This window comes from Protopterus annectens, chromosome 1.part2 (genome assembly GCF_019279795.1).
Source record: "Protopterus annectens isolate FY-2018-M chromosome 1.part2, PAN1.0, whole genome shotgun sequence".
Lineage (NCBI taxonomy): Eukaryota > Metazoa > Chordata > Ceratodontiformes > Protopteridae > Protopterus > Protopterus annectens.
Window position 1 is genome coordinate 138102517 of NC_056727.1, and position 16373 is coordinate 138118889.

The 16373-nt window shown below is 39.0% G+C and overlaps 1 protein-coding gene across 2 annotated transcripts in view; it reads left to right on the plus strand.

The window, feature by feature from the left end:
- CCDC88A (coiled-coil domain containing 88A) overlaps window positions 1-14873 on the plus strand; it is a 4373054-nt gene extending 4358181 nt beyond the window's left edge. The window contains exons 32-33 of one of the 2 annotated variants that reach the window (XM_044055303.1): window positions 13122-13225; window positions 13836-14873. In XM_044055303.1, coding sequence (XP_043911238.1) covers window positions 13122-13186 — 65 coding nt within the window. In that variant the 3' untranslated portion in view covers window positions 13187-13225; window positions 13836-14873. The other variant, XM_044055313.1, reaches the window with a different exon arrangement.
- The last annotated feature ends 1500 nt before the right edge of the window (window positions 14874-16373 follow it).

The window sequence follows — 16373 nt, forward strand, 5'->3', positions numbered from 1 at the left end:
CATTATGGTAAGACATAACTTCTTTTTTCCCATCTTTACCAGAAGGAATAGGATTAGCTGCCAAAAGATGTTTAGCAGAAGATTGTTTATTGTTTTGACAGTGAACTCATTGCAAGGTCTGATCTGGGATTTGAAAAGATACATTTGTGAATTTGCAGAACTTTACATAATTTACATACATAACCAACTTGCCCCCCCCAGAACAATTTGAACAAAGTCCAACTCTGTCCCCTGGCTCAGCAAAGGTACCCAGCTTCTACTAAAACAAAGGGGCAAAGCATGGGACACTTGACATAGTAAGAAAACTAACAAAAAGACAGGCAATTATTCCTTGAACTAAGAAATAAAGCAAAAAAAGAAAATTGGAATGGATAAGAAAACCCTCTACTCCAATATACAAACTAAGCATAGTTCCAACCCCCAAAAATTTAGGGCAGCCATAAATAGAATTCTCCAACCCGGCAAAACAGGTACCCCACCCCCAAATATTGATGTATCCACTAACAATATTGCAACACAATTTAATGAATATTTCACTAACTCCATCTTAAAGCTGTCAAACACTTCTCCCACTACCCTCCCAAACCAGATAACTCCCCAACTAACAACTATTTTTCCCTACAACCAGTCCAAACCAGTACAATCTTCAGATACCTAACCAAACTAAGACTTACTACCCTAGCAGCAGATAAACTTCCAGCAGAATATCTTTAGATCACAGCCAAAGTGGTCTCATACCCTGTATTTATAGTTATTAACAGATCAATCTCCAAGCAACAGGTCCCACTCCTATGGAAAATATAGCCCTGCACAAAAGGAGGTAACTCAACCAAGTTATCCAGTTACTGCCCGATACTCATACTATCCCCACTGTCTAAAATCTTAGAAAAATGTATACATTCCCAATTGCTAAAGCACCTTTTACCCAACAATCTCCTAGCTGAAACTCAACACAGTTTTTGCCCTAGCCACAGCACCACCACTGCCCTCATCAGTTTCACCAACTTCATTGATCAACAACAGAATATAGGCAATCTTGTATCCACTGTCTTTTTGGACCTCTCCAAAGCTTTTGATACAGTCTCCCATAACAAGTTATTGGCAGTACTCTCAGAACTCAAATAACTCTACACTCCTACGGTTTAAAGACGGTCTTTCCAACCGCCAGCAAGCATTGAGAAAAATCCACCTGAAATAAGTCATAATATTGCTCCCATAATTCCTTCATTATGACAGAATATTTCAAAAGGGGAAACTGAAGAAAAACTTTCCACAGAATATGATCACCCCCTCCTGTGGCATAGGCACTTAAGAGCACAATTGAAATCTAATTCTTGTCCCTCAGACTAACAACCAGAATTTAAGAGAGGAAATCTTTCTTTTGAAATTCTGGGAAGAGTCAGAATTCAAAGATTTAAACTTACAGAGAATCAAACTGTTACTAATCTGTAATGAGGAAGTTCAACAGCTTTTGAATGACATGAGGTTGTTTGAGGTGTGTTGCTTTGATTAGAAGTTAGGGAGTCTCCAGAAGGATCGAGAGAAATCATCAAGCAATCCAAGGTACCTGAAATGGCCATACCACAGTCACTCATCAGTAGCTGAGGCAGACAGGAAGCTGGCTTGAAGACCAAAGATTCCCATACAACTTTCTTCATTTTGTGGCTTGAGAAGGGAAGAACTGAAGAGCCTGAAGCTTGGTCCATGTCTCTATCCAAAAAAAAAAAAAAAAGTCTGATAAGCAGACAGTAAAGCATTGGACAGTCAGTGGTACAGCCTAACTGAAAAAAGTAAGTTTTGACGTAAAGTATGTAATGACAGCACCCAAAACCACTAGTCCTGACATAAACTATAAAATCTGACAGAAAAGTAAAGCCTTTGCTCACAAAATTGAACTTTTGTAAGGTATTTTCCCACATGGATCCCTGACTATAAATATAACTTTTACTGTAAACTTTTTAGCGACCGCCATTAAAAACACCAGTCGTAGCCCTTAGCAAGAATTTCTGATAGAAAAGAGAATATTTTCTTCACAAAAATTGCTTAAGTGGGAGGTACTCGTCAATGGGGTACTTATCCTCCCACCCCTGGAGAAGTTCCAGCTGACCATCAATTACTCAAAGCCTGCAGAAATATGCACTTTAATGCCAATAAAGTTCTGAAGCTTTGGCACCCTAACCACTGATGTTATACCACTCTGAGCTGTTCACCAGTTAGGACATAAGGCCCTTAAGCTTTGAAAGTTGGACGGTTGCCATATTTTGTGCAGGATATAACCAATAAAGAACATGACATACTTATCCACTGCCACAGAAATCAAGAAAGAGGCAAAACATGTTTGAGCCATATACAATATTCAAAAGACTACCTGGATATGATAGTCCTCTCCACATGACTTGAAAAAACAAGGAAGATTCCTCCCTGTAGCCTGTAGGAAAAAATACTCTTATTTCTGACAGTAAGCAACATTCAAGGCAAACAGTGGCAAGACTGTATTGAGGAAATATGTTCTGCTTGAGAAACTTAAGATGAACAGAATGTTTGCTTTGAAAGGGGAATTACACATATGTAATCAACTACTAGAGCGAGATGATGGTGAAAAGATAATATGGTGTTATGGCTGGTAAGATTTAGATGCAAGTTTCTCTGATATCAGATGAAACATCTCATGACATTTATGATCAAGATTTGAAGTGTATGAACAACAAGAAAGAAATTAAAGTGTGAGATTATGTATACCCTCCAAACCTAGCAAGGTGATAAGGATCTGAAGTGTACAAACAACACAAAAGAAAAGAAAGTATGAGAGTATACCCTGCAAAACATCAAGATGACTTCATGGCATGCACCAGCAAAGGAAGCATGTAACCCAAGCATGGGATGTGAGAAATGAAAGAACTGTCAAGAGCAGATTCTCAAGAAGGGAATCCCAGTTGTTAACCACTGCAGATATCCCCCTCCAAAAAAAAAATAAAAAAAATTCTGAACTAAAATCTATTGCAACAATGGATCTTCGTGGGAATTACATGAAAGTTACATTGGTGACTGACTCTATGAACCAAAGGTGCTTCCAGCACTAGTACTCCACTGAAGCTATTCTAACAGTGCCAGTTAACGCCATTATTAAATACGAAAAAAGCATGGCAGCCCTGCTCCCTTCTCATTCCTACTGTAATAAATGTAGAACTTGTACGGTTTTGTGAGCACAAGTTGATGTCTCAATCAAATAGTGCATAAATAAATTGAGTGAATCAGTCAGCTAAATGTCAGATGTTACATTTAGGCATGTGTATGGGTGGATATTACGGGAAGAAAGGAAATGGATGACTCGTAAACTCTGGTTGAATCAAATATTTACTGCTACACTGAGTCATAAGTTAACTATTTTTTAAATTCTTTGGTAGTCTTCTTTTGGATTTTCCCGGTTAGGGGTCTCCACAGCAGATCACCTGTCCGCTCATGATTGGCAGTGGAGTTTTACAGTGTCGAGTTGCCAGCCCGGTGCCCAACCTTCCACAGAAGGCACACACACATACACACACACACTAATGCCTAGGGCCAATTTAGAGTGTCCAGTCCACCTACAGCATTCTTTGGGATGTGGGAGGAAACCGGAGCACCCGGAGGAAACCCACGCAACCACAGGGAGGACATGTAGACTCCACACAGAAGGCAACCCAGCCGAGGATTGAACTGGAGAGCCTCTTGCTGTGAGGTGGCAATGCTAACCACTGCACCACCGTGGCCGCACTTTTAAATTCTTTGGTAGTATTTCTGTTAATCACATAAAGAGAAGAAGCCCCAATATGTAAAATAGATGACTTAGCCTTAGAAGGCTAGAAAGAGTCTAACCACAAACAGCTAACAACAAGATATTCAAACCCGCAAAAGTTGAAGTCTTCCTTAAACATGTTAAGCTGAGGGTAAACACGTGGACAGTATAATTCATCTTGGGAGGGAAGTAAAGGTCATAAACTTGTATACAAGTATGTTCAACAGGATGGTCTAAAAAAGGTTTGGCTTTTGCATTATTAAATCACACCTTACAAATATTCCTAAAGAATTTGATAGGTTTGTGAAGAAAGTTTATACTTCTTCCACCTTGGCCTTCAGAATAGTGAGTTGTGAGGCTCAAATGTCCAGGTTTCTGCTGACTTCTTTTGCTAATATAAGAAAGTTAATTGCTGACCTTCCTTTGTCAGAGACTAAGGCATCTCTGAATTCTTTAATATTTTTTTCTGTCTCAGATAACCAGACATTCCTTAAAGTGTTCTTATGACACTGCTGGTGCTGTACCTGGAGCAGCTGCTACTGTGTCATTGAATAGAAGGTTTGTCGCACTACATTTCCAGAGTGTATCACACGATGTCAAGGCTGAGCTGCTTAATGCTCCCCTGGAATAGAGAGATATTATTTGGTCCTTCCTCTACTGACGTCCTTAAAAGTTTTGATGAAAGATGAAAGTTAATTCAGGGGTTACCTACATTTTTCAACCCACCATGGCAATGTACTGTTGAAACTTTCATTCCAGTTCAAGTTCCTTTTATAGAAAACAAATAAATTTAGCAAGGCACAGGTAAACAAAAACTTAGAAAGCAATGGCATAGAGGTTCAAAAAAGAAAAGAGGATCCTCCCCAGAGCCAAGGACAATCTTAAAAAAATAAAAATCAGTGTCGTTATTCCATGCTATTGCTTTTTGATACTCTCACTTTGAGACATTTGATGGCAAGGTCACGTCCCACTTTGCTAGGGCTTTTGCTACTTTGGTGGCTTTTTGCAAAGGACTAAACTCTAGAAATATACTTGAGGCAGCAACTTGGTCATCTGTGCCTACTTCTAGCACTACGGATTAGGCTCTTTTCTCTAGGTTTAGTGCAGACTCTACTAGGATAGTTTTTCAGGGACTTGTAGACATTAACCCTTCTTCCTCCTCCCTTTTTTTCTAAGTGCTGGTATTCTACCCATATAGCTTAGGCTACTGCAACAGTGATTTAATGTTGAACATAGTACAGTTATGTAGGTAAACTTGCCATAACTGTACATGTTTGAATAGATTGCTGTTGTGGTAGGAACACCCTCCTTCTACCCCCACCTCCCTTATTTTATTATACTTTATGCCAGGGTGTAAATACCTTTTCCTTTTTCCTATCACATGCTTAGTGTACATTGCTGTAGACTGCCTTACTCTGAGGCAAGAAAGCTCTGAAGATTTGGTGCCGTAACCAGTCTAGCAGTTAGGGTGTATGGAAGGTGGCCTTAAGTTTTGGAAGCTAGCTAGATGTCATGTCCCAGATGTCATGTCCCAGGCAGGACAGAACCCATATCGCTTAGCTTACTGCAACAGAAACTAGTCAAACATCTACTGCAGTGTTTATTTACACAAATGTACTTCCTCTACTGATGGCAGTTATACTTTAATTATTCAGAATATTTTATGCTGCTAATTCTCTGGCATTGAGAAATAAAGCCTTGACCATGAGTCAGACAAACCAGGTTCACACAGTGGCTCATGCTTTGATGAAATTGGCAGGGGAGGATGGGTATTTTTATCCTGGGAGGTTGACTGCCACACTGATGAGAGTAGGATCTTTCCTGAAGCAGAGATTGATGGGAGAATGTGGGCTATGACCATCAAAGATGATGACACTGCCATATGTGATGAATTGCACATTTGTAGGGCAGCGGGGCATAGGCAATTATTGCATGATGCAGGTGCTAACATCACCAACAGGGAAGGGGTTAGAGCTATAACTATGCCCTCAGTTGAATGGATGTTAGTGAAGGCACAAGCAGCCTCTTAATGGCTGCCAGTATGACAGCTTCCTCTGGTGGCTCTTACCCTGATATGCTACTGGGTACTTCCCTGATATGAGGGAATTAATGAACTAGGCACTAAGCTTCACAAGGGAAGGTTTGATGCTCATCAGGTATACAGACAAAAATATAAAATAAACACAATATTCAGTGTTGGCTGACATGATAGAGTACTGAAAGTGCAACTGTCTCTACAAAATATGTTTAATGTGAATGAAATATTTCTCAGGATTAAGTCATCTCAAAAGTCCTTATTTGTTTTAGTGTCTGTTGCTAAAAGTAACGATATCTGCTAAGTTAATTTAGTCCATTAATCCATCAGACTCTGTGGATTAAATATTTATTTTATACCGCCTCCCTTCCATGACATTGCATTTCTTTATAGTCAGTTTTGGTCATATTCAGATGGCCTCAGGCTCCTTGGCATGATTTGGGAATAAAAGAGCTTTTCCATTCATTGAGTTTCTAGGTTGTGAGTATAGATTGGCAGTATTCTTCACCAATGTTTGTTTTCTCTTCCTACCTTTCTTTTTTGCAGCAGCTTGAGCTCCATTCCATCTTCCCCCTCCCTAGGTGGCAGCTGCTGGATTGTTTTGCTTTGCTGTTCAGAATGCCTTCATTTCAGCTAATTACATTTTATTGACTTTTCTCAAGCTTGTTCAAGATCTTTGAATGCTACTCCTGAAAGACATACTGACTGCTTGCCTGTTTCACCATACTTTTTGCATCTTTAAAAGTAAATTGTAGACTTTGAAATACATACATATACAATTTTTTAGACATTGTCTCATTAAAAGGGGATTCTCAGTGAATTCATTGTGTCAGTTCAGAGTTTCAGCTGTACCTTAAAGCCTGGCTATCGCTCTACCTCTAGATCCTCTGGTCCCACTGAATCTGCCCAGTGCGATTTCAAGAGTGCTTGAAGCTGCTTGGAAGCCTTCCATGTGGCAGTATATGCAGAGGGTTCTTTCCTGTCCCAGTCTCCCATGTAATTTGGTCCTTCATTGTGATAAGGTACCGTTATTGAGAGCCCCCTGTCTGAGGATGGGAATAACTGAGAAGTAGTCTGCCTTCAGGACAGCACATCTCTCCAGCTAAGTATATCCTAGAACTGTTGTTGGGTTGTGTGTGTGAAACATGCACCTACTACCAGTAATGTAGGCTCTGCCTCAGCAGCATACAGGCAGTCCATCAAGAAGAGTGAGAATTATGGATTAGAAATTCTCACAGCCCATCGGGATGATGTCCCTCTAGCAGCTGGATTTCAGCCCCACTCTGCTCAAACAGCTGATAGAGTGGAGAGAATGAAAGAGCACGTTAGTCACAAATGGGAGAATGAAGAGAAAGAAAAATGCAAACAAAATGCTCATTTCTCAACCATTGTAGCCTTCTGCAACCTTGTATGGTAGAAAACAATGCACTCTGAGGTAATTCATACATTTTTATTTGGTATCTTTCCTGTATAGCTAACCTGCAGAGACTTTTCCCTGATTGAGATTTAAAAGTTATGTTTGAAAGTTTTCTTTGAGTTATTGAGATTTCATGTCTTGTTGTTTCTTCATTAACTGTTACTTTAGCATTCTTGAATTTTGAATGGTAGGTGCCACTGTATGAAAAGTCCTTCCATTGTCCTCCATAAGGAAAGGATTTCTATGACTGCCAGCTCTAAATTTCTTCTTAAGGTGGCTTCAGAATTTTATGTTGAATTAAGATACTATCTTGATTTATTTTCCAAACCATGCCACAAGAATCAAAGCGCCCACTGAACATTCTGTTGTTTGGGCTCTTGTGTATTATTAGTATTTCTTTTCTTGGTGCCTTTTACCCTTTGCCTATTGAACTTGAATCCATTCACCCCCCAGAACTGCTTAGGGTGAGAGCTGTTCAGAGTCCATCATACAGGCAGACTTTGGACAGTTTCTGCTTTCACTGGTGTCCTGGCAATGGCAGCATGTGTTAAATCAGTAGTCTCTTCCACTAAGTGGGGAGAAGAACTACCTGAATCACTGGGGGGGGGGGTCTCAGTTCTTTCCTCTTGCATATGGATGCTAAAGGGAGTTATTACCAGGCAGTCAAAAACCTGCTCTCAGGATGCCAACTGTTATGTTGCCCTCAGAGGGTTTGTAGCAATGTGCATCCCACTCTGTCTCACCTTTCACCCTAGGATGAGCAGACCAATCCTCACCTGCCAGTGGAATCAAGAATCTGATCCACTAATGGAACTCAAGTCACCTAGGCTGTAGTCAGGGATGTATCCCTTTATGCCATATGCCACTGGTAGTCGCTAGGAGGCTGCTGTGTATTATGCCATTCAGAGCTCCAAAATTGCATTGAATTAACAGACTGTCTCATTCCAGTAAGGTTGGGTGAGCAGACTGGCAATGCCATTTGCCATTTTGGCATCCTCATTGTCATGTATTTGCATTAAAGACTTGAAAAAATTCCCCTTTGTTTCCTGGTAAACCATTCTGCCAAGTTATAAGATTTCCCTTCAGATACTCAAAATCTGGTTCCTAATTTTTCATTTGGTCAAGTGTAATTGCTCAATACATTATCTGTTAGTGTTGATATAATAACAGCACACTGTAACACTATGTTTGGGCTTTAGAATTTAATATGAAATTGCAGTGTCTCAGAAAAAGAATGGATTATTTAAAACATAAAATAAATTATTTCTTCAGGCTGAAGTAACCTCAGAGGATATGTGGAAGGGGTGAATCTCCCCTACAAGAATGTGCAGGGAGGCTTGCCATTCTTGTAAAAATGCTTTATGAAATTTGAGGTATGTAACATTTACACAAATATATCTTAACCACTGAGTGCATCTGTTTAGATGTTATATGTATGTATACTTGTTCACTTGCATTTGTTACAAGAAGAAATAGTGGAATCAATCAATAAATAGTTCTGCCGCATGTCATAGGAATAGTACTTCTAGATGTTGGTACTGCTGCTAGATGGTTCAGGACCTGTAGATAAAGCATTATAAGTTGAATGACCAGGCCTGTGCAGGCTTCACTAGAGCCATTCTTATTGTCCTTATTCTTGCCTTCGTACCATCATGTGTCCTAGCTGCTGCTCAAAAGTCATTAAAAGGGAATTATGAACCAGTTGATAGATATTGCCTTAAAGTTCACTTACTATACATAGATCTAACTCTAGTTTGTGCAGTATCTCAGACAAGAGTTTGGCATTGCATCATATCTCAAGTGGGCATTCCTTCACATGTTTTAGTGAGAAGGAGGTGTGTCTGTGTGTGTTTTGGGGGAGAAATCTGCCACACTTACGTTTATTAATTTATTTATTTTTTGCTAATCACATCAACATGTGGCTGAAGTGAATAGTTCAATGATAACAATTGATGGATTGCACCACTGAGTGCTGTTTGGAGTCTGGATTTGTTGTTTTGTGGGTCACTTTGCCCTTGATGACTGTCAGGCATCAGCCTTATTAGCCCAATGATTCTCATCACCAGGGTGAGGATCAAACAGGAGGTACCATCATTCAGACAGCCAACAGGGGTATTTCACTGCCTTCTTTTTTATGGTCTTAATCACCCCAGTGCACTTGGAATATGTGCTGAAGAGAAGACTTGCAAACTGTGAAGGATGTCCTCCTCACTTCTATTAGGGGTGTTTCATTCAAACAGCCCTGCCCATTCCCCACATCACAGAGAGTGGTTTCCCTGTTATCCACAAGGGAATTCACAATTTCACAGTGTGCCAGCTAGTGCATGCAGCCCTCCCAACCTTGGAGAGGCAACCAGGTCACAACCCTTCACTCCTCCCCTACCTGGCTCCTCCAGTGACAATGCTGCTAATCAAATCCTGTTTGCCTGGGTCACATTCATGGCCCCATCTCCCTCTGCCATGGAGTCATACTGCCATTTGGAGCCTAGGTATTTGTAATGAGTTAATGAATTAGTGAATCAGAACCGTAGCACCAGTAGAGTATAACACCCCTGTCTGTAAGCAGTCACAGGTGCTATTTTTCAGTGACAGCTTGTAAGCTGCCATAAATTCTTTAACTGTAGCAACCTCATGGTTGGTTGCAACCTTTAATATTTTAACAGTTTACAATTGTGGTGTAGTTGTTTTAATGAAAGTTTCTAAACTGCCAGTCTGTTTAGTGGCCATGGCATATGCACCTTCCACCTAATCCTCCCTGTGACTCTGTAGAGAATGAAACTGTTGAGTTACATTAGATACCTACATCACATTATTTTCTTTGAGGAGATTATGTTCCATTAGAATAGAACTCCCTAGCAGGTCAATCCAGGTTGAGAAAATTACAATACTAAGAGTGGGCTTTTGCAAAATCATTGTTGGGCATAGTCTTCACAAAGTATGGTGAACCCAAGTGATTTTTTTTTTTTTGCATTCTCACTCACTGTGCTTTGTTTTAGGCTTTCCTTTTTGACTGCAGTGCTCTTAACAAATGCAGTGGGTTTTGATAGGTAAGGCAAGTGCCTGGATGCCCTTTTCTTGTCTTATTTATTTAGAATGTAATGCTAGTTCAGGCCTACTGTTGATGTTTTTCTAAAATTAGAACTTGAAATTGTAGTTCTCTCTGATGCTGTGTATTTAGCACTTGACTGATTTTTCCTATTTGGCAGAAAGGTCTGCTGTGTTTTTTGTTTCTTTCTTGTGTTATTATGGCCATTGACCTCAAGTCTGTGGAGCTTCAGGAGCCAACCCATTCCCCCACAAGGGAGTCATTCATGGATGTTGCTAACACTTTCTAGTTGAACATTATTTATACTTTGGTGCAGTCAACAGGAAACCTGCCAATGTCTCAGGGGTGTCATTGATGCCCTACCCCTACTTTACACACCACAGACTCTCATACATGCAGATGTTTTCTCTGAAAATTGCATCTTTCAGTGATTTCCTTGCTTGAACCCTTCCAAGGAGTCCCCCCTTTCTTGCCAGGGATATAAACAGTGACTTGCCTTTTTTCAGTTTTTTTCAACCTTTCTGTGATTTATGTTTGAAAATTGCCTTCTTTTGTTAGTTCAAAGTGAATGATCTCTGTATGTGTAAATCTACTTGTTTGTGTTTTCATGGGTAAAATGTGATCCCTCAGATCATTGCCCTTTTTTTTAGCGGTTTCAAGAGAACAGGCATTATGAAGATCTGCTTGAGTTGTACACTTAATTTTTGGCTTGAAAGAAAAAAGGTGCTCCCCCACCACCACTACAACCCTACAGTCCAGGTATCTGTGAGAGAACCCTGGGCTGTATCATGTGTCCCAGCATTATGGCTTGCAAGGAAACTTTGTCTGTACCTGGTGCATACACAGTATGTTATAAATTTTAGAAAGAGACCAGAATTATGTCAACATCTACTCAGTTGTATGTCTGAGGCAGTACTGTTACTTGAGACATGGCCAACTTCACTTGGGGATCCAGGGCCTTTGTTGGGCATTGCTGATTTATTTATTTATCTATCTATCTATCATTTGTTGACCGGGTCCCACTAGGGTAGTAGCCTCTCTTCAGGGGAGACCCGAGGAGACATGTATACTAGTAGGGGAAAATTGGTCAGGACATCAGGGAACTTCCCCTACTCTTTTCATTTAGCAGATCACGTCATGTGCAAGGCATGCAAAATCACCTTTCAAAATAAAAGTTCTTACAGCCAGCTGTTTCCTGTTTTTTAGTCAGCAGAATGTTAATGTGGGGGTGGCCGTGGTTAGTGTTGCCGCCTCACAGCAAGAGGTTCTCTGGTTCAATTCTCGGCTGGGGTGCATTCTGTGTGGAGTCTGCATGTCCTCCCTGTGGTTGTGTGGGTTTCCTCCGGGTGCTCCGGTTTCCTCCCACATCCCAAAGACATGCTGTAGGTGGATTGGACACTCTAAATTGGCCCTAGGTGTGAGTGTGTGTGTACCTTCTGGGGAAGGTTGGGTGCCGGGCTGGCAACTCAACACCATAAAACTCCACTGCCAATCATGAGCAGACAGGTGATCCGCTGTGGCGACACCTAACCGGGAAAAGCCGAAAGAAGAAGAAGAATGTTAACATGTGGAACTAGTGCACTTGGAAGAGGCACTACGTACTGTTCTGGTAGTGGTGTATTTTTGTTCCTTATGTGCAGTAAGTCATTTTTCCATGTGCAAGCATTTTAACTTTCAAAGTTTATTCTCTCACTAGATAGTAATCAGGCTGCTTTCATACACTGCTAGGTTATGTTGTGAGAGTACAAGCTTTCTCATAGTTAGATGTTTAAGACAGAGTAGCAGATGTTTCCCTGCCTTAGAGTACTTAGGGCTTTTTATATGACAGGATAACTTCACTGCACTTTTCCAATTAGTTTATCAGCTGAAAGTTGAAGGGCAGACTTGCAGTGCAGTAACTGAAATACTTTTTGCATGCCTGACATGTTCTTAGCTCTGCATTACATCACAGCAAGATGACAATCTATTCAACAAAGTACTTACTTCTGGAGTAGATGCAGAACAAAAAAGTTATTACTCTGTTCATTAATTTGCCATCAATATGTGTAATCTCCGTTTGGAAAGTTTAATGAAGATGTACTGTTATAGCAAGTTGCTCAATATCTATTTGTCTATCTTGCAGAAAAACTCCATTTCAGAAGTAAGGAAGTCAGTGCCTGAATTTAGAATTCCCCCTATTTCAACAATAATGTATGCACGTGCATCTATGCAAATGTAGAAAGTTAATTCTTACAAAGCAAATAAATTCATTAATTAAGCAATCAGTTCTAAACTTCCACTTCATATTAGGTTGTGAAGTAGTGCATTGGTCGTAATTTTAGCAATGGCTTCCAATTCCATATGGATCAAAGTAATTATAAAACATGCCATACATGTTTTACTTAAAAGGTCTTCCTGTTGTAAATTCATTATTGCATGGCTCACCCTGTTACCCCATGTGTGTTACTTTTATATTTTTGTTGTATGTTGCTTTTAACTAAGAATCATATTCCCAGCCTCAAACAAAATTGAGATGTTTATAAAAAAAGTTAAAAAAGAAAGGATTTTAGAATTGTCTACAGATGTTTGTTTCTGTTTTTAAACATCTTTATTTGTGCAGTATTTAAAGAAAAGTGTATACAAGTTATTGCATGTAAATTGTGCACAAATTCATATGGTAGACTTGTTTCTTATATGAATTCCCCGAGTACCTTAAGTACAGTCTGTGATGCTTCTGTGCTGGTAAACCAGTATGTCACCTGTCTGCTTGTATGCTATTTAATTCAGTCAGTGTACAGATAAGTTGTGCATTATGTTCATTAGTGTAGTAGTAAGTCCGGAAAGTGTAACTGATCATGCTTTTCATCTGCAGATGCGGAAGGTGTACAGGAAAGCAGAAAATCAGAACACAGGTCTAGTGAGCAAGAAAGCTCCTAAATCTGTAGTCGGCCCTCTAACAATGAAGTGGGCTAAGTGGTGAGTTTCCTGCCCAAAGTGTAAATGGGAACTTAATCTCATTTACAAAACTAACAGTGCAGTACATTGCACAGCACAGTGCATTAACAGTTGTAAAAGTCTGCTTGCTTATTGAACTGGCTTCTGCGTTGTGTGTACTATGAAGTAAATCAAAATTGGTTACTTTTTTCCTTGCCTGGGCAGGGAACTTCTTACTGTACTAAATATTTTTATTTTATTTTAAAAGTATTGGCATCACAGCATGGTAACTTTTCTTTACTGTTTTACAAGTATTTGTGTAAAAGCATTTTCAAGTCAACATTTGTAAATGTAAAAAAATAACATTTTCATTGCATGTGAATTCTATACCAGTCTCATTGTAGAAGAGTTGCATATGTCAGACCTTGCTAGTTTTGATGTGCTGATGCATGCAATATTTTATTTCACAAAATATTGCAAGACTGTTTCCTGAAGTAATATACCTACACTCCTCTCTCTGTTTTGTCCATAAACCTCTCTAGTGCATGTTGTCTGTTCTTACTGTAGTTTAATGCTGATTCATACTTAAGCACCTTAATCTTTTTTTCTCAATTTTCTCTCTCTCCTTTCTCTGCCTTTTAAACAAACACAGAAAGAAAAGTGTCCTTCAAATTCTCAATTTGAAGCCTTGAGCTCTAACTTTCCACGAATTCTATTACTAAGAATATTGGAACATTACTGGAATCCATTGTCAAACTCAAAGATAAGTGTAAATTGCATCATATTCTTCCTTGAATCAAGGATTATTTTGACTGCAATAGTACTAAAACTTTTAGAAAGTATTGGGGGAATTTTCTACAGAATGCACTCCTATAGGTTTGTTTTTTGACAAAGAACAGCTGCATGCTGCAAAAGGGACCACAGGCTTCTGCAGGCTCAAGATCTATTTCCGAAGAAACCAATCATGTCCTCATTGGATCCTTGTGGACCCGCCATTCTTGCTTTTAACTATCTGCTTTCCATCAGACAAAAAGATGCTCAACTTTAGAACTTGAGTTTTAAGCCAGAAGCATGTCTGGACTATTGTAGTATGTTGCATTTTAAAGCAACTGTTTTATCAAAAAGAGGTAAAAAAGCTTTTTGGAATGGCCATACCTTTTAAGATTAGCATGTTCTGCATGCCATATTCAACACAGCTTTTCTAAAGACAACACTCTGTTAAAAGTACATATGTTATGGAACATGTTTGCATACAGCAAACCATGCCAAATGTTCAGTATATTTAAAAACAATCAAGTAATAAGCCTTTACAACATTGGAACTCAAATTTCATTCTTAAGTTTTGTTTTTGTCCCTGCCTTTGTTATAATAGTAGCAGATAACATTTCGCAGGTGTTAATTATTTGGACTTGAGCAGCATATTTTATTTTTACATTGTTTCTTACCAAACAAGTGTCAATGTGTCATTTTTATTTGATGGTGAAATTATTATTTAATTCCCTGAAAGTGTGTTTAATCCTGGACATTTTTAGCAGATGTTTTGATTATGTTACACTACATGACATGTATAGCATTATGTTTTTCTGCTTATGAATATTCAGTCACAGATTTTGGGATTTTAAGCTGCAGCTTTGTAAAGTTCTTATTAGTTCTTTATTAAATAGTAATTTAACTTTTGTGAATCCTTAAACTAAGCTCATCATAATCTCAGAACAGTTCCTCTTTATGCTTGCTACAAATGTATCAATACTCTAGTTTCTAGGATCCTGTAGAAACCACAAGTTTTATGAAGGTGCGACAGAGCAGAATCCACATTTGAACCATTTTGCACAGCACAATCACTACTTCCTGGCAACAACTTCTGGCTCCTTCAGTGTTTTTTTGTCCTCATGTGCATAACAACAGGCAGCACTTGTTTATTTTGGGGGCAGACTTTCACTGTTGATGCAGTGATGCACAATTTCTCCAGTATTTTTAGTCAGGGAAATGGCACATGCTATATTGTACTTCAGTTAACTTAAACATGCAAAATCTGTTTTCTTTCATTTTGTTTTATATTATCCATTGAAAATAATGGAACAAAGAGAGAGAGAGACTGCACCTCATTTCTCTCTAACAGTGGGCTGGCAAACCGGATTCGCTCACTTTTCTAGTAGTTGGACCTTTTTATGTGCAGTTTGTTAAATAGCTGTGTGTACTTCTAGTGGGGAAGTACAGGTATTAGTCTGGTACTTCACAAGATGTGCAATCATTTGAGTTGCTTTGTGGTTAACATCTGTTGCAGATTTATGCACTGTTCTGACACAAAGTGTTTGTGTGTCTGAGAACTTTGAGTTGTGTAAACAGTTTTATCCCTCAATTATCATTAATAGGTACATCTTAACCAGTGCTTCCAAGATATGTTTCTTAAGCCCAATTTTCTTGGCATCTAGTAAACTACTCCATCTTCCCGACCTCCAGCTGCTGTGTTGAGTTTTGCAGTCCATCAAATTCTGTTTGTGAACCTACACTTCCTGCCTGTTGGTGACCTGTTTTTATTAAATTATCACTTATGACATAAGTAGACTACTTTAACAGAAAAAAAACAATAATAGCATTTTCATATTTAAAAATTATACCTTAAAATGTTTTCTTCCTTTTTAACAAATATGTACTAAACATTACATGCATTGCTCAATTCCTGCCTTCTCTTAAACCTCCATCCTCCTCCTGAATATTATTTTACATTTACTGTTCCCACAAAATCCATTTGGTATGTACTCTGCTTCTTCCCTTTTCTAAAGATTCTACCTCTTGTTCTTTTATCAACTTTACAGTATTCAGTACCTCAGTCACAGTTGGTTTAGATTTTGATTTCTATCTTCTAGTAATTACTTTTTTGGCAGATATTAGAATTAGTAAGGCCTTACTATGTGTAGGCAATTCAGACATTGTGCCCAGTCTTAAAAGAATCATTTCCTTAGTCAGTCATTTGCTCTTCTAGGATTTCTGACAGAGTACTATATAGGGAATTTTTAAATCTGATACCTTATACACTACCAAAAACATGTTCCCAGTTACCTCTTTATTTTCCATCACAGCTCCAACATTTGCTATCTGCCTGAGTAAAAATTCCCTGAAGTCTGCTTGGAGTATAAAAAAATCCCTATGCATACAGTTCCTGACAAAAATCTTAAACCTTCTGGACATT